General features: G+C 48.5%; 1 protein-coding gene across 3 annotated transcripts in view; it reads left to right on the forward strand.

Annotated features, from left to right (window-relative positions):
* Positions 1-21,225, forward strand: part of Vps35l (VPS35 endosomal protein sorting factor like) — a 103,446-nt gene that overhangs the window by 22,102 nt on the left and 60,119 nt on the right. For all 3 annotated transcript variants that reach the window (NM_001399656.1, NM_001017463.2, XM_017589391.3), the window contains exons 9-14: positions 3,904-3,963; positions 10,640-10,736; positions 11,584-11,631; positions 12,811-12,904; positions 17,394-17,471; positions 17,867-17,989. In NM_001399656.1, coding sequence (NP_001386585.1) covers positions 3,904-3,963; positions 10,640-10,736; positions 11,584-11,631; positions 12,811-12,904; positions 17,394-17,471; positions 17,867-17,989 — 500 coding nt within the window. The remainder of the gene's footprint in view (positions 1-3,903; positions 3,964-10,639; positions 10,737-11,583; positions 11,632-12,810; positions 12,905-17,393; positions 17,472-17,866; positions 17,990-21,225) is intronic.

The following is a 21,225-nucleotide window of genomic DNA, read 5'->3' on the forward strand; positions in this document are numbered from 1 at the left end:
AGGTGGCTTAAATACTTGCCAGTAGGCTCCACCTCTTAAAGGGACCACACCTCCAGAGACCAGTGCATGAGCCCACACCTTTAAGATAGGCCTTGGGGAAACAGTGGAGGTCTGCACCCTAGCAGGAGCTCAGCCTCTCTTCCCTGCCCCGCACGTGTTTGTCTCAGGAACTGATACTGACACATGACACTTCATCTGGACACCTAGGCATCTTTTGCATCCCTTCCTGAAGTTCTTCCCGGCTTGCCCATTTGCTTGTGTCTTCAATCCCCACCGTTCTGTCTTGCCTACATGGCAATCATAGTGCCTCTGAGGTCTTCCTGCGTTGGTCATTGGGATTACCCATACCTCTTGTAGGAGACAGAGTGATCTCTTACAGCTTAGTGGAAAGCTTAGACAAAGAGACTAATCTGAAGGCCCAGGGGCCCCTTGGCCTGGTGCATAGCGGTAGGTGGTTGGACAGGGCAACACTCTGGGCTGTACATACAGTGTAAAGGCACCCGAAGGAACTTGCAGATGAGCTTCTGAGAGCTGGAGGTCAGATGGAGGCGTTCACTGTCCCACCAAATGGAGTCCATCATCTTGTCCATAACCCTTCCAACAACAAACCTTCTAGGCTGCTGAAGATTCAAGAGTGGGTTCTGCTTTTAGGTACAGCTGATGTAGGGACTTGGTGTAATTGAATTTTTTTTTTTTTTTTTGTCTTTCTGATACTTTCTCTTGGGTGACTTCATTCTCAAGATTCACACTGCGTTCTCTGTTTCTATCAGCATTACTGCTGGTGGTCACAGAGTGTGGAAAGGCCTTTAGGTTCTACCACACTGGCCCGGCTCAGGTCATGATGACATCTGGCAATGAGATAGGCCTAGTGCCTGGGTTGATTGCCCACAAACCTGCCGTTGTTGCCAAAGAGAGAAATGGGCTCTAGTCATGTTTGGTGCTTACACATCTCCAGTTTTTAAAAAAGGAGAGCCCTGCCTTGTCTGGATAAAATCCTGAGTTCTGTGGCCGGTCTTGTCTTGTGCTGTTCTAACAAACTTGCCTCTTCCTGTCAGCGTGATGACCTAGGATTGGAGAGTCTTGCAGTTCAGGACCACAGGACACATGGCCCAGGCATCTGGAGATGCACGGACATGGCAGAAGTATGACAGTCTGTGGTTGGCACATCGGTAGAGACCATAGGTGTTGGTGGACTGCTGGCTTCCCTGGCTGCTGCCTCTCCTTCAGTCATGAGTTTGAGATTCAGTTTTTCCACCTATGAAATGGTGGTGCATAGGAGATACTGAAGTGGAAACTTTGGAAGTCAGTTGTGTTGGATGGTGTTTTGCTGGAGCAAACACGTGAAGGAGTGTTTTCTTGAAGTGGACACAGGTAAAAGGCTAAGGCAGACTTGTGAAGGAACTGAAGCAGACACGGGTTCTGCTAAAGCAAGCATGTGAGAGGACTCATGATGAAGGATTCTTCGCTAACAATTAACATGTATTGGTCCACCTTACACGTGTTTTTGAGCTCCATTTGTCCAGACTCCAGAGAGAAATGCACCAAAAAACTTGTGGTGGTGTGCTGCAGTTTCTTGCTGCTTCCGAGGACTCAGACTGATTGGCAGAGTGATATCAGCCGAAGACAGATACATGTGCTAAAGCAAGACGGGTGTTGAGGCAAGACCCGTGGAGGACAGGAAGTGTTTGGAGGCAGTAAATAGAACTTGATGGACAGTGGCGGAGGCTGCGCTTGGCTCGGTGGTAGGGCTAGCTGTGCAATACTTGTTGACCTTACATCTTTGCTGATTTTCACCTCCCTGAGAGAAGCACAGCTGAGAGCTTCTCCCGATGTCCCTGCTGGTCCGAATCCCTCCTCCTGCTGACTCAAGCTGAGGCTGAGACCTGGCTGTCTCTGCTAGGTAGTGCTACCACTGCTGTTTCGTGTTAGCCTGACTACCAAACTGGACTGCTGGTCTATCCGTGAGTGTTTGCAAGGGGATCGAGCTACCACTGCTGACCGGTGAACCGAAGGGCTGATTTCCAGACAACACAGACGGGAGTTGCTCTAAAGAACCATTTCTAAACAGGTCCACTTCCCCCATATTCTTTCTTTTCCATTACCTCTGGTGGGTGGTGGGCTAGCTGAGAGGTTGAAGTGTTTAAGAACCATCATTAATTACAGGTTTTGAAAAAATTAAAGTTACAAGACACCCTCTCCCAGACTTTCTGGAGAGAACTCCCTGATGGGAGTGGGAGGAGCAGAGAACACTTTTCCTTTCCTAAGAGCTGTTGGCGGGACTTGGGAAATAATTGTGGGTAGTGCCGGGCACAGGGCTCATGCTCAGAACACGTTCACTGTCGCCTCTGTGGTTTTCAGTCATGATGTCTTAGATGTGTCAGAAACTAGTCAGGAAAAGAGCTAAGGCTTGGGGAAGCCACTCACTGAGTGAGAGGTTTCCATGAAGGTGAGGTCCTGTGTTTAGAGCCACAGGATCCACATTAAAGATGGGTGGGGCATGGTGGCTTCCAGCCTCGCTCCAGGTCTGATGAGAGTCCCAGCTCAAAAGAGTAAGGGCAGAGAGTCATAGAGGAGACCTAGCGTTCTCCTCTGACCTTCACATTTGCACACGGAGATGCAGTGTTGCTCACAGATACGCAGTGCGTGCATATACCCCCCCACACACATGCGTACAAAATGAACTCGGTCTAATCTAAGATGATTATTTCTCAAAACAGTGTCTACTACCTAAACAAAAGAAAAACAACTTATTCGGCCAGAAATGACATAGTTAACAGCTGCTTACAGTGTGAGGCTGCAGTATAAGAACAGTTGTGTTTGCTGAAGGCTGTTTCTAGAGAGGGGCAAGCTTTTGTATAGGAAGCAAAGGAGTGAGCCTGGGTTAGGAAAACACAAGAAGGGAAAGAGGCGCTGGGCGGGACACTGGCATTGGAGCCTGTTCCCTGAAGCTTCCAGGGCCTGCAGTATGTGCGTGTGCATGTGTGCGTGCACGTGCACACACATGCTTGTGAGCATGTTGAGGGTGGGGTTCCAAGCTGGGCTTCTCAGCTTGGCTGTACAGTGACATCCCTGGACTCTACGGTTACTCCCAGTTATCTCAGCCGCACGCAGACCGTTGCTGTGGGAGCCCCGGGGATGGATAGAGACGTCACATTGGATGGTGATCTTCAAGAGCTCCAGGCGCTCTGCCTGCACGCTGGGTCTGAGAAGTACTGGTTTAGGGGACATTGGTCACCATTTCTAGATATTCTGACAATTAGTGTCTCTCACACCTGAGCACGTATAAGGATTTCCAGCGATGTTGTCCAAAGTCCACATTCTAGTCACGTTCCCCAAATCTTTAACTTTCAAAGCTTGAAGACGGGCCCAGGCCTGTGCATTCTCAGCTGCCACACTGCTAGAGGCAGTCAGCAACCGAGTGAGAAGAGAAAAGGCCGGAGCAGCGTGAGGTGTCCTCATACACTCAACAGAAAGTGTCCTTCACTGGACTCAAGCTCCAGCCCGGCCCAGTAGACTTAAATAAGTGGCCTGTGGGCAGAAGTCAAATCCATGAGATCAGAGAATGATACATGATGATAGATGATGCAGCATCTTGAGGGATACAGCAGTCTGTAATATTTTTTAACTTAATTACCCTAGATAAACTCTGTGAATTCATGTGAAAACTAGCTTCCTCTCCCTGGATGTGTCTGCAAGCCTGCCATCTGCTCTTTTTCCCTTCTCACTAAAAAGAAAAAGAAAAGAAAATCCCAAAGCTAAAAGTGTGTGCCACTAGGTGGCAGCATGCACTCACGAGCTAATGCCCGCTGCCAGGTGCCATTTTCCTGCCTCTAATTAGTAACATTTATTTAGAGTTTGCTCCTGTGGTGTGTGATGTCAATACCATACGTCTTCTTCTTCTAGGAAAGCTGGTCTATGAGCGCATCTACTCCATGTGTGTGGACAGCCGCGGTGCCTTGCCAGGTAATGTCATGCTTCCTGGGTTTGTTGGCACCACCAGTCTGCTCAGAACCACAGTTAGACGGTTTTAATCAAGTCAGGATTTATTGAAAACGGATAAGGGTTTTAATTCAATGTGTTGAAAGAAACGTGTTTGAAGTCTGATTGTCTCAGTCATCCAAAGCCATCAGAAGGTGTGCAAGCAGGGAAGTCATTAGAACGCAGAGAAGGGAAAGGGGTGGAGTGAAACCTGGCTGCACACCAGCGTCTCCACTGCTGCTCAGAGCCGTGCTCCTGTTTCATGTGGGCCTTTCTTTCCAAGAAGCAAATTGCTTAAGTAAAGACAGCGTATGTACGAGAGGATGTCCGATAAATCAATAGTCGCAGATGCCCCAGCTCCTCAGCCTATACATAAATGGTGTTGGCGTTAAATTCATTGCCAATCAATTTTAAATTCCCAGGGGGTTCTAATGGGACAGGTGGATGATGGACGTGTGTTGTCACTTGAGCAGTCGTGACGATGCGTTCAGATGCAGCATCTTCAGCTGCAGCTTCCTTTTCTCACACGAGCTGCAGCAGCAGCCCGGGCTGTCATTTCCTCCCTCTCCCTGCTCCTGGCAGCAGTTCTTGCTGGGGGACCAGGAGACAGCGATAGTGGCAGTGACCCGTAGTTTGGCTTGTTCCTTCCTTCTTCCCTACCCTACTCCCTTTTCTCTCTTCCCTCCTTCTCTTTCTCCTCTCTGGCCCTCCTTTTCTTTTTTTTTTTTTTTTTTTTTTGGTTCTTTTTTTCGGAGCTGGGGACCGAACCCAGGGCCTTGCGCTTCCTAGGTAAGCGCTCTACCACTGAGCTAAATCCCCAGCCCCTGGCCCTCCTTTTCTATCCACCCAGATATCATCCGTCTACCCTCCCAGCCATCGTCTACCCATCCCCCCATCCACTCGCCCCCAACCCAATCCGTTCACCTGCCCTCCTAATCCTCCTGTTCCACCCCCTTCTGCCTTCCCACTGACCATCCATCCATATACCCACCTGTCCATTTACCCATCCATCTCCTTCAAACTCTTTGATGAGAACATTCCTCAGAAGGAAACACTGCTGTACACAGCCTTAGGTCTGTGTGAGCCCTCGGAGCTCCCGTCTCACCATAGAAGGGCAAGCCCAGTGCAGCAGGGTCAGAGCTGTGCTGCACTATCTGGTCCAGTGGCCACCAGCCCCATGTTGCTCTTGAGTACTTGAGATGTGGCTGGCAAACCTAAATGAGCTTTGAATATAAAAGCTAGGTGTGGAGGAACATGCCTGGAATTCAGCATGTCCCAGCACTCAGGAGACTGAGACAGAAGGATTGTGAGTTTAAAGTTAGCTTGGGCTACATAGTAAAATCCTGTCTGTAAACCCCAAGGGCTGAGGATGTAGCTCAGCCGTAGAGTGCTTATATAACATGTGCAAGCCTTCATCCCCGGCACTGCAGAAAGGGGAAAGAAAGAAAAGAAATGACAAAAGACACTGGATTGTAAGACTTAATGCACATCGAAAGCCGTATAAGCCACTCGTAACTTGTTAGACTGGTCCCGGGTTAAGATGGTACTCCGGATGAACCGGGCCTCAGCCCGTTAGTGTAGTTAACTGTACCTCTTCAGCCTCTGACCCACCCCTCGCCTGTACTCAAGGTTTTAGTGTCTTTTTCTGGTAAGTGTAGGAGCTTAGAAAGGCGTGCAGAGGCCGGCCCTGTGGGAAAATGATCTCTGCTGGCCGGGGATCTGGTAAATCCACATTTATTTATTGAATGTACGCTCAGCATGTGACTCATGGGCATCACCTCAGCCGACTGCCAGAATTAAACTTGTATGTTTTCTTTAGCAACAATGGATGTTTTTAAAATGCATGTATTTCTGTGCACTACTTATGTGCCTGAAGCCCTTCGAGGCCTGAAGAGGGATGGATCTGCTGGAGCTGGACTCCTGGGTAGAGTGAGCCGTTTCCTGTAGGTGCTGGAAACAATTGGAGTCCTTCGCAGGAGCAGGCAGTGTTCTTCACAGCTGGGCTGTCTCTCCTGCCTGACTCCTCCCTTTTTGGGGGGATTTGGAGAAATGGGTCAACTGTCAAGAACACTTGCAGAGGACCCAGATTTGTTACCCAGCGCCCACACGGGGACTCACAGCCAGCTGTAGACTGTAGTTTGAGGGTATCTGATACCCTCTTCTGACCTCTTCAGATTTTCACAGCACCCGCGCGCACACACAGACACACAAACAGAATAGATAAGTTTAATTCCATTTCCTTGTCGGTTGCTTTTTGAGACATGGTCTCATGTAGCCCAGGATTGCTTAAAGTCCCCTTGAATTTCTGAGTTTTGTGCTTCACCTCCCAAGTACTGGGATCACAGGAGTGGCCCACACCTTTCTGCTTCTTATATTGGTTCATTTGCAGTTGCTTATGAAGGGTGAACTTTTGGAAGAAATTTGACTAGTGATGCCACCTGTAGTCCTGGAACTCCAGACTAAGGCAGGATGTAGGCTAATCTGGTCTAACTTATGAGGATCTTGTCTCAGAATAAACAAGTTTGTTGGTGTGGTCTGCCTGACCCTCAGGGTCATTTGACTTTCTGTTTACCTCAGTCATTTTCCTAAACAATGTGTAGGGCCAAATAGGAAAAAAAATCACTATTTTGTCTTACCCAAACTCAAATGCAACAGCAAAGGGTGTTTTCCTTATTTGAAAATAGTAGTTAGCAGTTTTAAATTGAATATTTTACTTTAGCTGTGAGCACTACAGTTCAGGGTCTGTTTTGATTTTGTTTTGGAGCAGGTTTGCTATGTTGCCCAGGCTAGCCCAGGTTTTTGTTTTCTTGCAATTGGTTTTGTCATTATACTTTCCCTTAAAATCTTTCCTTGATGCTTTTCTCTGGTACTGAGAGCCCAGAAGGGAGAGGACAGACTCTGTCCACAGTTGTCAGGGGACTGAGGAGTGACTCTTAACTGAAATGAGGAGGAAAGCTTTGAAGTTCCTCTGCAGAATTCTGCTTGAAGAGTTATGTGGGGGAGGGGCTGGTGACATTTGCACTCATTCTTTCCATCTGAATCAGTTCCCAGACTGGAGAAGCTAATTCTTGAGCTCTTTGCCCTCAGGAGTTCCAACTGTGGGTTAGCTCTCGTGAGTTTGGAGAATGCTAAGATCTCTGTGGGTTATGCCAAGTATACACCAGTCTGTGCCTGGTGGCCCACACCCGTAATCCCAGCACTCTGGAGGATCATGGATTCTGGGCTAGCTTGAACTACAGGGTGAAGAAAAGGAGGAGGGAGAAGAGGACAGAGAAGAAAAGGAAAAATTGAAGAGGAAAGGTGTATGCTACTATGTGCAGTTACCCCTCCCCATATTTCTTCAAAAATTTTTAACATTTATTTATTATGTGAAGGAGACAGGGCACACGTGTGCTACTGTTACTGTCGGTCATCAATTCGAAGGCAGGGAAGATGTCGAGATGGCAGGTAGCAGCAGAGGAAACTCAACAGACAGGAGCAGACAGTCAGCAGTTGAAAACGGAAGTGAGGAAGCACAACAGGAGCACAGAGAGAATGGTCCTCTGCAAAGCACACGGCCGCAGGAGGTTGAGGCCCAGCCGCTCCTTGAGGCCTGGGTTTTAAAGTCCTTGAAGAGTGGTCTTCCACTAATGTAAGGCTGGTCAGTTTGAGGAAAGTTATACAGCTGTTGTGTAAACATGTCCGCTGAACTTACTGAGCTAGCCCACCAGTGGGGATCCTGCTGGCAAGACAGGTAGTTCTCAAGGCCTTTGCTCTGTGTTGTGAGGCTTTTGACAGGAGGGTGGGGCAGAAGCCAGCCATCTTGGAAGCTCACCATGTTCATTACTTAGTCACAGCCCCTCTCCCTGTCTGTCTGCCTACTAAAGACTCAGTCTAACTCCTCCTTCCGTACCACAGCAGCAAGCCTGTGAAAGGTTACAGGACAACTTCTGGGAAGCAGTTTTCTCTTTCCACTGTGTGAGGCCCAGGGATTGAACTCAGGTCATCAGGCTTGGCAGCAAACCTCTTTACCCACTGAGCCATCTCATTGTCCCCCTCTCCCTTCTTAATCATATATATATATATATATATATATATATATATATATATATATATATATATATGTATGTATATAATGGTCACATACCCTGAGTGTTGTTATTTTGTTCCATAGTTGGGAGACATCCTAGCACTTGACTGTATTGTGGATCTTGCCTCATTTCGGCAACCCCATCATCTTTGGATTGTCCCCAGGGATGACTTGAGCCACATTAGGATGGCATGGACTTTTTATGGCAATGAAAGAAAATTAGACTTATTGGTCTCTTCTCCTAAACATCTGCAAAAGTTCAGAGTAGAAAAATAAAGTACTTAAATCTGCAAAAGTTGAGTTAAAAAATAAAGTACTTAGAAAAAAAAAGGCATGGGGGGAAAACCCCCTCTATTATGTGGAGTACTCTTCTGGATTAATTTCCAAATCCTGGATCCCTTCCCCACGTTGCAGCCGCAGTGCTAATGTATGAAGTAGTCATCCATGCTGTGCCCCTCCTCTGCCCAGAGCCTTCAGGGCATGGCCTCTGCACTTAGGAAAGCCCTCAGAGGCTCCCTCTGTGCCCCACCTGGCCACTGAGTGGGCTGCTCCTCCCCGAAGCTCACCACAAGCTGCTCTCAGGGCTTCTGCCTTTGGGTTCTGTCTAGATTACATTGCCTTCCTATGCAAGCATGGCTGTGACTCAGGTTGTAGTTCAGGCACTACCTGTGCAGGAGTCTTCCCGATTCCTTCATCTAGTCCTCCACCCTCTGCACGCCTGTCCGTTCCTCTGCCTGGCCTTCTGTCTTTCCAGGTTTATTTACCTGGTGTCTTACTGTTTCCTGATACTGTTTCCTGTTAGTTGTTTCCACCACTGGTAAGCTTCCCGAGGGCAGTGCCCTGTGCACTGTCTGAAAGCTTATACACTGTCTGTAGTTGGCTTCTAAAGGCCTTTCTGGTGAACACATGGAGTGTAAGAGTCTTTTATTTAGTATTGTTTAGTTTTCTATGCTGTGTTAAAGTCTTGTGTAACACGGTCTATATCTTAATTCTCTCTTGACCTGGAAGTAGTCTCTGTCATTGTGTGAGATTGCTGTATGTGTGTGTATGCACTTGTGTATACATGTATGTTTTTATGTGTATATATGCCTTGTGTGTGTGCATGTGTGTGTGTGTCTCTGTACATGCATGCACATGTGTGTATATATATGTGTGTCTCATGCATATATATGTATGTACATGTGTATATATGTTTTATGTGTTTCTTGTGCATGTGTATGTAAATGTGTATATATGTGTGTATATGTGTACCTTTGTATGTATGCATGTGTGTTTGTGTGTTGCTGTGTGTGTGTATGTGTCTATGTGTATGTGTGTGTATGTGTCTGCATGTATGTCTCTGTATGTGTATACTTATATGTATGTATCTCTGTGTGTATATAAGTGTCTGTGTTTTTCAATGAGCTGTAAGATTTCAGCCTTTTCTTCTTGTGTGAGGGTCTTGCTATGTATCCCTGAGCTTGCAGTCCTCCTGTCTTAACCTTCTACTCTTTATGAAAATGTATGCCATGTCTGAAACTGTGAGGGTGACTTTATGTTATTGATAACAAAGACTATGTATATCAAGATTAGGCCTGGCTGCAGAGCCGGACCATTGAATGCCACCAAGGAAGGTAGAGCTGGCGGCAGTGCCAAGGATCTCGATTTTGGCCTCTAATGTGGGCCTGGGTCAGCGTAGCTGCAGAGACTCCAGCTTTCGTATCTGTTCTCCGGTCAGGCAGGTGGGGCAAGGAGGACCCCTCTTTAAAGAGGCCTCACGGAAATCGCACTTTTGTTTGTGTTCTGGGGCCCAAACTCAGTCAGATGATGTTACCTAGCTGCAAGAATGGCTGAGCGGCCAGCTCAGAAATCAGGGTTCTATTATTCTATTATTATTATTGAAGAGAAAAGGAGCAGATACTGGGATAAGCTGGCAGTGTGACCACAGGGGCCTGGAGTGTTGGAGCAGGGTTGAGGTGGCCGCTTGGCTCAGGCTCAGGCCTCAACTTACCGTCAGCCTTGGCTCTTTGTGGTAAAAGTGCTGTTGACATTTCCTGTTGTGAGACCAGGTGCTAGATGCATCCGTGGTCCATCAGCTGTTGCTACAGTGACTGCTCCCCACATCAAGGAACTCTGGGTCAGCAACATATGGTGGCAAAGAACGCGGGCTGTGGAGCTGGGCTGCCCTGGCTTATATTCATCTCCAGTCAGCTTCTAGTCAGTTTCCTGTGTGTCCTGCGCAAGTCACTGGACTTCTCTGTCCTCCCAACTCTGGAAGTAGATAGAGAGTTACTGTGTGGGTATATGATCTAGCTAATGTTGCTGAAACACACTGCACAGTGCTGGGGTCTTCCAATGTGTGCATGCGCTGGTGTGATTCCTGTCGCCATTTCAGTAAGGCCTGGAGGGACTCTTCTTCCTCATTTGCTGCCCTGGACTTGCAGCAACATTAAGGATCCAGGAACAGGCCAGTTGTGTGGCACACGCCTTTAACCCCGGTGCTTGAGGCAAGCAGATTTCTGTGAGTTCCAAGGCAGCTAAGGCTACATAGTTCGACTTAAAAAAAAAAAAAAAGCCAGAGTGGGAAGCAACATTGACTCTTTTTCGTTGCAGATCATTTCTCTCCAGAGAACGTGAATGATACAGCCAAGGAGACATGCCTGAACTGGTTTTTCAAGATCGCTTCCATCCGGGAACTCATTCCGAGATTGTATCCTTTTCTTGTCCTGTTTTAATGATGGGAGGAAGAGTGCTGGTGACAGCAGCCATTGGTTGGGCTGCCCTAAAGTTCCTGGTGAAACCTGCTTCTGTTGTGGCCGACAGCTACACTAGAGAGATTCTTGCTTGGGATCTCATTCCTTCCTGATGGGTCTCTTGTTTGTCACTTGGATTACAATGCATGAAGAACACTTTCATTCCTTTGAAGAACATTTATATTTATCTCTATTAAGGTGCCTTGTTTCAAAAAAGATTTAACCGTGTGTGTGTGTGTGTGTGTGTGTGTGTGTGTGTGTGTGTGTGTGCGCACAACTTTGGAAGCCAGAGGTATTGGGTCTCCTGGAGCTGAGTTTACAGATGGTTGTGAGCCGCCCTGAGGATGCTGGGAGCCGACCTCTTGCTTCTCCATCTTGCATCCTGATGAGCCACCTCGAGGGTGTAGGTCCTGCTCTTCTGCACCGGTACCTACAACGGAAGCATGGACACTCTGACCTACACACACAGCATCTTAGTCATCTCAGGGCCACACGCCCTTTGGGCTTTGATCTAGAGACTTAAAACTTGTTTTAAATTTCAACACAGAGCCATGAACCAACAGGCAGCATTTTCTAAAACTTAAATTTTCCAAAACTTAAACTTTAAATGGAAGGGCAGAGCTTGGAGAACCCTGTAGAGAATGCGGCAGCCTCTGACTCAGTTCTTTCCATTGCCAGAGGCCATCATGGCCTCATTGTGCCTAAAACTTACTTAAGTGTTTTTGTTTCCCTTTTGACATCGCCTTTGTCTGGCAGCGCACAGGCCATCGGGAACATGTCTTCCTTAACAGAGCATTTCCATAGTTACGTGGAAGCATCCATCCTGAAGTGTAACAAATTCCTCTCCAAAACGTAAGGCCCTTCTTCACCTGGATCTGTAGAATTCTGCAGAGCTCATACACATGTGCACAGGCAGATGCACGCGATGGCAGTGTGACAGTAGTGATGTACTGTTCATGTGTGACCCTATGCTCATCACCTGTCTATTTTCCCCATGCATCGTGTGGAAACTTGGTAAAATGCAGATGGCAGTTTCATCCCAATCTAATGAACAGAGAGGGAAAGGTCAAACGTGAGGGCGAGGCAGTGTGGAGCTCACAGGAGGTCAGTTCCACCTGCATTCGGCCTTGTGAGTTTCCAGTAAGTTATTCCTACCCTGAGCCTTAGTCCTCTCTCCTGAACAAGGATCTAATGGGCTCATGGGGGCCCCGAAGCATTCACACGGCACTGGAAAGCACGAGAGCAGACCTGGCCGGCACTGTGCTGTGCGGGCTGCCACTGTCGGTTATGATGGTGAAGATGATGAGAGAGCAGGAGCCCTCGCTCCTGGGGCCCAGGCAGCAAACTGTTGTGGTTTCTCAGAGATGTGATCCTGAGAGCCATTCTCAGCTTGAGGAAGGACCTCCCACATTATTTAATATGGAGCTAGGGGTGACTGGCATGGTTTATAGGTGCTAAAGAAATAGGTATCTTTGCCTCCCCAGATGGGCAAGGATCATGTCTAAGAGGGAAGGACCCATGTCACAGAAGTGAATCCTAGGTCACCTTAATGAGTTTGGGGGTGGCTGAGGTGGTAGAAAGAGATAGGACACAGGATACTGAACCAGGGCCAGTGTTCCACGTAGACCCAGATAGATTAGGGGGCTAGCAGTTGATGGAAAGCCAGGTTGGGGATAAAACTGTTAAGTAAAGTGTGGCTGGGTAGGTAGGTCGCACATGCCTGCAACCCCACCGCTGGGACAGGAGGATTGAGAGTTTGAGGCCAGTGTGGGCTGTGTAGTTAAGACCCTGTGTCAAACACATCAGAGAAATAAATTCATAATAATTCTGACCTCAGACAGGGATAGGTATGGGGAAGCCTTTGTAAATTGTATCCACAGAGAAAAACTGGTTACACTGCCTTGGCAAACTGAAATTTTGACCTTGATTTGTTCTTAGTTGTGTTTTCCTCCTCAACATTTAGGATAATACGGCTGTATCATGGAAACGAGGAACAGGGAGAATGTAACACTGCACTCCTCTCTCCCACAGGGGGATTTCAGAGTGCCTGCCCCGACTAACCTGCATGATCAGAGGGATTGGAGATCCACTCGTGTCCGTGTATGCCCGGGCCTACCTGTGTCGGGTATGCTGAGCTCCCCTGCATGGCTCCTGCCTCCCTAGGGCCCCTCCTCCAGCACTCGGTTAGCTGCTAGTTGTAGGACACAGCTCTTCCACAGAGCCGAGAGCTGCAGGGCTGTGTGTAGAAGTTAATTTTGAAGTAGACCAACTTACCACAGTTCTAATTAGGGGACGTTTAAGGTCATCTTTACCCAAGTGAGCTGGTTTTCTGGATTAATTTTCTCAGTTCCAGCTGAGAAGGAGGCTCCAGGCTCCTTTTAGTCCCTTGAGACAGGCTTTTCCCTGTGTCAGATTCTTTGGCTTTATTTTGTGTGGAGAGAGGGGGGTGAGTGTGTGCGTGCGTGCGTGCGTGCGTGCGTGCGTGCGTGCGTGCGTCTGTCTGTCTGTCTGTCTGTCTGTCTATGACTCTGTCTCTGTCTCTATGGCTATGTGCCTGCTTGTCTTCATCTTGTTAAAAAGAGTTGGGCTGCATGTGAGCTGCGCAGGGCCTGGGAGGGAGAGCGTCCCTGTGACCTGACACAGGCCTAGGCTGCTGTGCTGGATGGGAGACAATTGGTCCTCCTTAGCCTCACTCTGAAGAGGTGCAGCTCGGTGCCTTTACCTCATTCAGCTGTTGGTTTCTGAAGAATGCATCCCACGGAGCCACACAGGGCTTCCGCTCTCGCAGGCCTCCCAGATAGTGGGTCTTCTGCCCTTGCCCTGTCAGCCTTGTGCACCTTCAGTGAGGGCTTCTCACCTCTGCTAAGTCACAGGCTCCCTTGAGAACAGAACCACAGATGGAGCCTTGTGCAGGAGTCGTGCTACTCATTCGTAAACCAGGGCCTTCGCTCTGCTTCTGTGCGTGTAAGTGAGGAGAGCTCTGTGACCAGGAGTCACCAGAGCACCTGGCAGGCACTCCTTGGAGTCAGCACAGACTCCTGTCATGGAGGACACATTCCCAAGGAAGAGAAAGGTGCCTCCGGGTACCTGTTCCTCCTCTGTAACAGGTGAGGTACAGGGTGCTTTTCTGCTCGGAATCCGGGGTGGTTTTTAAACCCAGAAATCCCAGAGCTAACCTTTGGAGTTTATTGACAATCCTGCGTCAGAGCTTGAGGATGGCTTCCTGTGCCCAAAGCACTGTCTCCTTTGTGCACAGCACCACTTCCCCGGATAGATACCCAAGGACATCCTTGTTTTCATATTTGCACTCTTGCCTTTCACCGCAATAATTCTGGCAAATTCTCCTCATTCAATTGGCTTCTGTTGGAAAATAGAATCAAACGAAGGTTGAGGCATCTACTTATGAAAGAGCAGCCATCAAAGAGACAAATGCTCCTTACAGACCTGAGGTCGGAAGCAGGCCATGTGAGCAGGGGATGGATAGTGCTCCTTGCAGGTAAAGTGTAGTGGTGAGACACAGGAAAACCCTGCCCCAAGAGGCTGAGGAAGCGTTACTGTGTTGGAAACATCATGTTATCTATACAGGAGCTGTAGAAGACAAGTCCTCTTTGAGCAGCTGTTAAGTGTTTTGATAGAAAGAATCCAGGGCTGACTTGGCAGAGTGCTGGCAGGTACAAGATCCTGGGTTCAGTGTTGGGGTTGGGGGTGCACATCTGTAAGGATGTTTGTGGTTGAAAGTGGCAGGAACCTCCTTCAGACTATTGGCTCGTGTGGTAGTTAAATCTTGCTTTTATTGAGAGATGTCTCAGATCAGTGAAGCACACATCTGAGTGTATCTATGAAGGTTTTTCTAGAGACGATTAGATTACTGGAGCTCTAACCCGAGGCATGAATTAGTCACGGGTGGATGCATTCTATGATGGTGGCCCTGGGAGGTGGTAAAAACAGAGGTGGGGCTTGTTGGAGGGAATAGGCCATCGTGCACTCTGGGAGCTGTGTCTTACCCTTGTTCCTTCTTTTTCCCACTCCTCTTTCTCCTCCCTCTCATGTGTGGGAGCCTCCCTCCATCACACACTCCCACTCACATGGTGTCCAGTCCTCACACATGGGATCAAGTGACCCTCGAGTGAACATTCTGAAACTGAGTGAAGATAGTTCTTTCTTCTTTGACATTGTCTTCTCAGGTATTAAGAGAAGTAACTGATAGAAAAATGTCTGAAAATGAGAGTGAGTGAAAAATAAAATAAAGGAAAGGAAGGGACATGACTCTCCCTGGAAAGGGCTTGTTCTGTGTGGGAGAGCACAGCCAGAGGCAGGGACATCTGGGAGAGTCCGGAGTGGACATGACCTAGAGCTGTGCTGGGTGGGAGAAGGCCGGAAGGGAGAAGGGAGAGAAAGGAGCTAGGTGCAGCAGCCAGGAGGTCCAAAGATTCAAAGAGAGTGAGGAACCCAAATGGTTGGATTATATAGGGAAGAACAGTCCAGTCCCTGGGCTGAAGATTTCAGGGTGAGCCTGCCAGGAGGGCCCTGTAAGTGGTAAGAGTGAGGGATGCTGGGAGAACCTGCTGTGAGGCTGACTTCCAAGTTGCTGCTTTGGCTTGATTAGAAGAGATAGAAAGGAAACAAAAGCAACAAGTGGGTGAGCCTGAAAGTTGTTTGTAGGGGAAAGGTTGAGGAATCTCTCCTCAGCTCCTCTCCACTGCCTGCCCACTGGGCCAGCCTTCCCTGTCACCTAAGGTACTTATTAAGTGGAAGGGAAGACAATGGAATTGGTGGTTGTCCTTTGAAATACCCAGCCTTCGAGCTGCTCTGAGAATGTAACCTTCTGGTGAGTCTCAACACAGTTCTGCCTATAGGGTGGTTGATACCCCCAGAACAGCATGCTTATTGTAACCACTGGGACCTGATGACTGGGAGAACTCGGTCCCTGTTGGAGAAGCCCAGATAACAGCTTCCTGTAGGAAGTCTCGTGAGGTTGGGCAGCAGTTTGGACCTGAGTCTGAGAAGGGGAACCTGGTGCCGGAGACATTATGTATTCAAATACTTGTTCCCTGGTGTGGCGGATGCCTTCACTTACCTTCCAACTCCAGTGCTCTGACTCCCCATAAGGGAGTTCTTTTTAGCTAAAAAATTTAAAAATTTTCCATTGTATTGAAAAAAGCACTCTCTTCTTTGCCTTATGTGTCTTGCTTCAAACTTTAAAACTCAGGCTTTTTTTAAAATACTGAATCCTGGAGCCAATAATCACCATGTGGCCTTGGCTGGCCTAGAATTCCTTATGTAGACCAGGCTGGCCAGGAACTCAGAGACCCGTCTGTCCCTGCGTCCTGAGTGCTGAGATTAAAGCTATATGGCGTCATGCTGCCCTGGACGATGGCTGTAACAAATAATTATTATTTTCACTAGTGTGTGGGCGTGCCCGGGTCTGGTTTCTCTCCACCATTTGGGCTCCAGGGATGTACTCAGATCGCTCGTTTTGGTGGCAGGCACGCTTTCCTGCTGAGCTGTCTCCTGACAGATGATGACGTTTGTGTTCTTTGTACTCGTCGTATTAGAGCTGTGTGAAACTCATTTAAAAGTCTTTCCCCATGACTGCCCGGCTGGCAGAGAACGAGTCTGCATTGCTTTTAGCAGTGCTGTAGAAGCTGACTGTCTTTTACAGCATAAGCTCTAGGGCTTCAGGAAGATGCTGGGAGTTGAACCCAGGACCACTGCCACCCCACTCCTTCCCCCTCCGTCCTCCTCGCTTCATCTAATAAACATATCCACGAGTGTTGATTGTCTTGTGTGTTTGAAATGAAGAGAATGGTGTTTTCGCCATCCCGGGAGCAGCCTTCCATTGTGCTGTATTGATTTGTTCTCTGGGTGGTTTGTTCAGGAATATACTCATTGCTCTTGGGAAACTCAAAGATGATCACAAATGCCTCTTTCCCATTAAAAATAGCTTCTGCGGTTTTTCTTATAAAATGAATACATGTTTATTGAGTGGGGAAACAGAGCAGCAGAATGGTGTAGGCTTCTCCCCTAAGTGTCTGTGTCTGTGCTTCTGTGTGTGTGCCTCTGTGTGTGTGTGTGTGTGTGTGTGTGTGTGTGTGCCTCTGTGTGTATGTGCCTGTGTGTGTGTGTGTGTGCCTCTGTGTGTGTGTGTGCCTCTGTGTGTGTGCCTCTGTGTGTGTGTGCCTTTGTGTGTGTGCCTCTGTGTGTGTGTGTGTGCTTCTGTGTGTGTGCCTCTGTGTGTGTGTGTATGTGTGCCTCTGTGTGTGTGCCTCTGTGTGTGTGTGTGCCTCTGTGTGTGCGCGTGTGTGTTTGCGCGCACGCGTGTGCATGATGCTGTGGTTCTGGCAGATGAACACTAGGCTTCTATACATGCTAGGCAAACACTCTACCCTGAACTATATTCCAGCTCCTTTGTTTTCCGATATCAGACTTGTGCTATGGGTGTGTGGCACACACTTGTAAGCCCAGCTCTTGAGAGACTGGGGCAGGGGTATGGTCAGGTGCAGGCCAGTGAGAACCTAGTGAGAACCTGGTGGGAAGGAAGAAGACACCACGAGCAGCATCCTCCTTGCCACTGGCTCTTTGCTGTAGGATGGTGTCACTTGATTTACTTGCAGGTGGGGATGGAGGTGGCCCCGCACCTCAAGGAGAGCCTCACGAGGAACTTCTTTGACTTCCTGCTTACATTTAAACAGGTAGGAGAGCGCCACTGCAGCTCACTGAGCTAACCGTTCCATGAACAGATTCACCACTGAGGATCCTTGCAGCTGGCCAGATGTGCAAAGGGACACTGGCATCTGCAGGGGTCTTTACCTTGTGTTGGGGGAGAGTTACCACACATGTGAACAGGAAATGCATCCAGCCAATTGGCCTTACTTCCTGGCATCTGCTGATCCATTTCCTGGGTTGCTTCTGCCTGTGCAGCACACTCCATAAACTGCTCAGCTGGGCGGCATGGGAAACTTGCTATACATTTTGTTTTGTTTTTAAATTCAGCTGAGAAAGCAGGCTGTTACCCTCATGTCCACTTCTAAGCCAGCCTGCCTTGTATGATGTGACTCCTTTCTGATGTCCCTTTGGTCTCCTGTAGATTCATGGAGACACTGTCCAGAACCAGCTGGTGGCCCAGGGTGTGGAGCTGCTGTCCTATCTCCCTCTGTACTCGCCTGCCATGGGCTGGATCTTCCAGTGTGTCTCCTACCATGCTCCTGAGGTAAGGCCAGTCAGGGGTCACTGCTGGGGAGCAAGGCTGGCTTCCTTTCCCCTTAGTGTGACGCCTCTGTAATATTTCCAGGGGCCTTTCCAACTGTCGTGCCAGTTGCTCTTAGGGAGGGCTCAGCCCTGTGGCTGATTGTCTGCTGATTGCCTCTCTAGATTATATCATTTCCTGAGACTAGAGGAAAGGAGCTGCTCAGAGAGGCTGCATTCCTATGGCTGGAAGTCGATGACCAGAGAGAAACCTTTGAAAGCCTCCAGGGCAGGAGAGGCTTCTCACTTCTTCATTTACCTTTCCCTGCCCGTCCGTATTTCTTAGTTCAGTAAGGTCTGTGTAGCAGGTGGCAGTGTCCTACTTCACGAAAGGGCAGCTAGACCTTTCCTCCTTGCTTATACAATGCTCCTTTTTCCTTCCCTCCATCTCTTCCTTCCTCTCCCCTCCTTCCTCTTCCGAGTGACCTTCTCTCAGGAGTCAAACTGCCAACAGGCAATCCCCAGTGCATGCTGAAATTACTGTGACAGAGGAAGCTCGCCTGGCCTCCCTTTCCATGCTTGAAAGTAAAAGGTAGCTTGCTATAAAACAGGGAGCAGAGCGGTTTGGAGGCGGGGGCCTGTCTCCCAACCACAGCCAAGGCATTTGAGCAAAAAGAACAGGCATCTGGCTGAACAGTACCTCTCTTGGGGGTTGATCTTGGAGAAGTAACAGTGAGCATCTCGCCCTGAACACTTAGGTTCTTGTGGTTGTAATGGTACAAAGCCAGAGGTAGGCAGCAGGGCCTTGGTTATGAGGGTCTGTGTGTATTGACATGAGGCTGTTCTCTTACATAGCTGAGCAGAAGCAGCAGGTCTACTCAATTACTGTGTGGGTCGTAAGCCATTGAGTAGCCTAGTGTCAAAGTAAGGGCTTTGATGTTGGCGTGATTGGGTCTGCCCTCAGCTCTGTGACCATGTCATGGGGCAGTGGATGCCGGCTGCCTTGCTCCTAGGCTCTGAGAGCATGGTACCTTTATCTGTGACAATTTCTGTTTTCTAGTTTGTATCTGGACTAAACCAGTACAGTGCTTTTCCTGTGTGAGTGGGTGTCCTACATACATCCTTATGTTCAGTTGGGGTCTTGCTGGAAACCCAGGCTGGCCTGGAGCTCATGATCCTCCTGCCTCAGTCTCCCAAGTACAGAAATTACAGCATGTGCCACTGTCTGCATAGTCTAAAGGAAAGGAGTTTGAAGAGCTGCAGGGTGCTGTGTGTGTCCTTAGCAACCACATGTGGTCACCTCCTGGGCAAAAAAGGTGCCACAAACTCCACTGTGGAAATAACCCCTCAGCCTTCCTCTGAGTGACTGAAACTCCTACGAGCAGGATTAATGCATTGAAATGAGATCACTTTTTTTCTTATTTTAATAAAAGACAAAATCAGATGATTAAAAAAAAAAGAAAAAAGCAAGGTGGGCGTCATAGGCGCCCTGGCTTTTATTTGAAACACCAGGAATCTCAGAGGAGACAGAGGCTGGGAATAGAACTTTCGGGGGTGGGGGTGGGGAGTACCACATAGGAAATCATCATGCAGTAGAAGTGACTGAAAAATTAGGTCACCTAAATAATGATAAACTGTGTTCTCGGGGCACTTAGGGAAGGGACTTGCAGTATCTTGTTAAAAAAAGTTAATCATTTCCAATAGTAGATGAACTGATGTCAGTTTGGAAGGTGGAGTTGAAGGGACCATGTGACAGTGTTTGGTGCTAAGAGCTGTTGGATAGCTGGGAATGAGGCAAGAGGAGGCCAGAGCTGTGTGTCTTTAGCTGAGCCTCCAAATAGGGTGTTGTAAAGTCTGGTACACAGCTCAGGCAGGTGCGGTGGGACTGTAGCTGCAAGCACCTGATGTATACATTGCAAACAGGAATAGAAATTCTCAGCCAGGTGTGCCGTGGCAGGACAGTAAAGCCAACGTTTGGGAAGTGAGGCAGAAGGATCATAAGTTTGAGGCTAGCCTGGGCTACATAGGAGGACCCTGTCTCAGTGATAGTGATGATGACAGTGATGATGGTAATGACAGTGATGACAGAAATTTAAAGTGTAAGAAAAGGTGATTATCTGGAAGACTTTTCCTATTATCGTTTGAAGGCAAGACTTTCCTTCCTTTCTACAGCTGAAATGAGATTGTAGTCAGTAAAAGATTGCCACTTCATTTCAGCACACCATGCACAGAAAAGGCACATCACACACAGTTCACTGTAGGTGATGGGAAAAAAAATCCCCTGAGGAACTGTGTTGCCGCGTATTTAGAGGAGGGAGTAAGGGGGGAAGGCCTGGACCCAACTTCAGCTGTGATTCTTAAAGAGTCACAGGGTCCCTCCTGAGTCTCATAGTGTAGCTTGTAGGACAGAAGAAAGTGCAGCCCAAGGGCTGGCCCTGGGAGGTGGACAGTGGGTCTGTTGTGCCTTGGGTTGATGACTCCATCCACCTCAGTTTTGGCATCTGCAAAATAGGCATACTTTTATCTAAGGATTATGGTTGGGGACTATGATGTTAGTGGCTTTCATTGTGGTAGGTGGTCCTGGAAGGCCTTGCGGAAATAAATGGAGACCTGAACTTTACTGAAGAACAGGGGGCTAGCAGGGAGGGGGCCGTGCTAATTGGTAGACACGTGCATGGTAAGGCTCCCACAGTACTTGAGAAGAGGGGGCTGCAGTGTCAGGGTCAGGCTGGGTCCAGCTGCAGAGGTGATTAAAGCCACATCCTGAAAACAGGGAACCCTGGAGGATTTGGAAAGAAGATAGTCTGAAGAGAGCAGTGCTCTGAGGAGTGGCAGGTGGCAGAAGCATACCAGCTTGAGTTAGGGAGGGGAGGGTTGTTGATAGCTGTGACAGACAAGAAGGGGGATGGATAAGTGTGCTAGTCTAGTCAACATGCAGAATTGTGAGAGAAAGTAGCCACCTAAAATCCTGCCATCTGTAAATTGTCAGTGTTCTGTCTCAGGCCCATTCCTACCCTGTTGGGTTTATATTCTTTCCCACCGCCCTGTGTTTGCATGAGATCTTACGTGTGTCACTTTTCTGAAGCCTTTCCCTCCCTTGGCCTTGCAGCACACGCTCCCCTCGTTACCCAGTGAACTCTCAGGGAGCTCCGTGACTATCAGTCATTTCTGGAGGTGCGTGGAAGGCTGTGTGACCTTGTGGAGTAGGCAGCTGAGTCACAGACAAAGGGAAGTCTTTGAGCCTGTCATACAGCGATGGCT

Source organism: Rattus norvegicus, chromosome 1 (genome assembly GCF_036323735.1).
Source record: "Rattus norvegicus strain BN/NHsdMcwi chromosome 1, GRCr8, whole genome shotgun sequence".
NCBI lineage: Eukaryota > Metazoa > Chordata > Mammalia > Rodentia > Muridae > Rattus > Rattus norvegicus.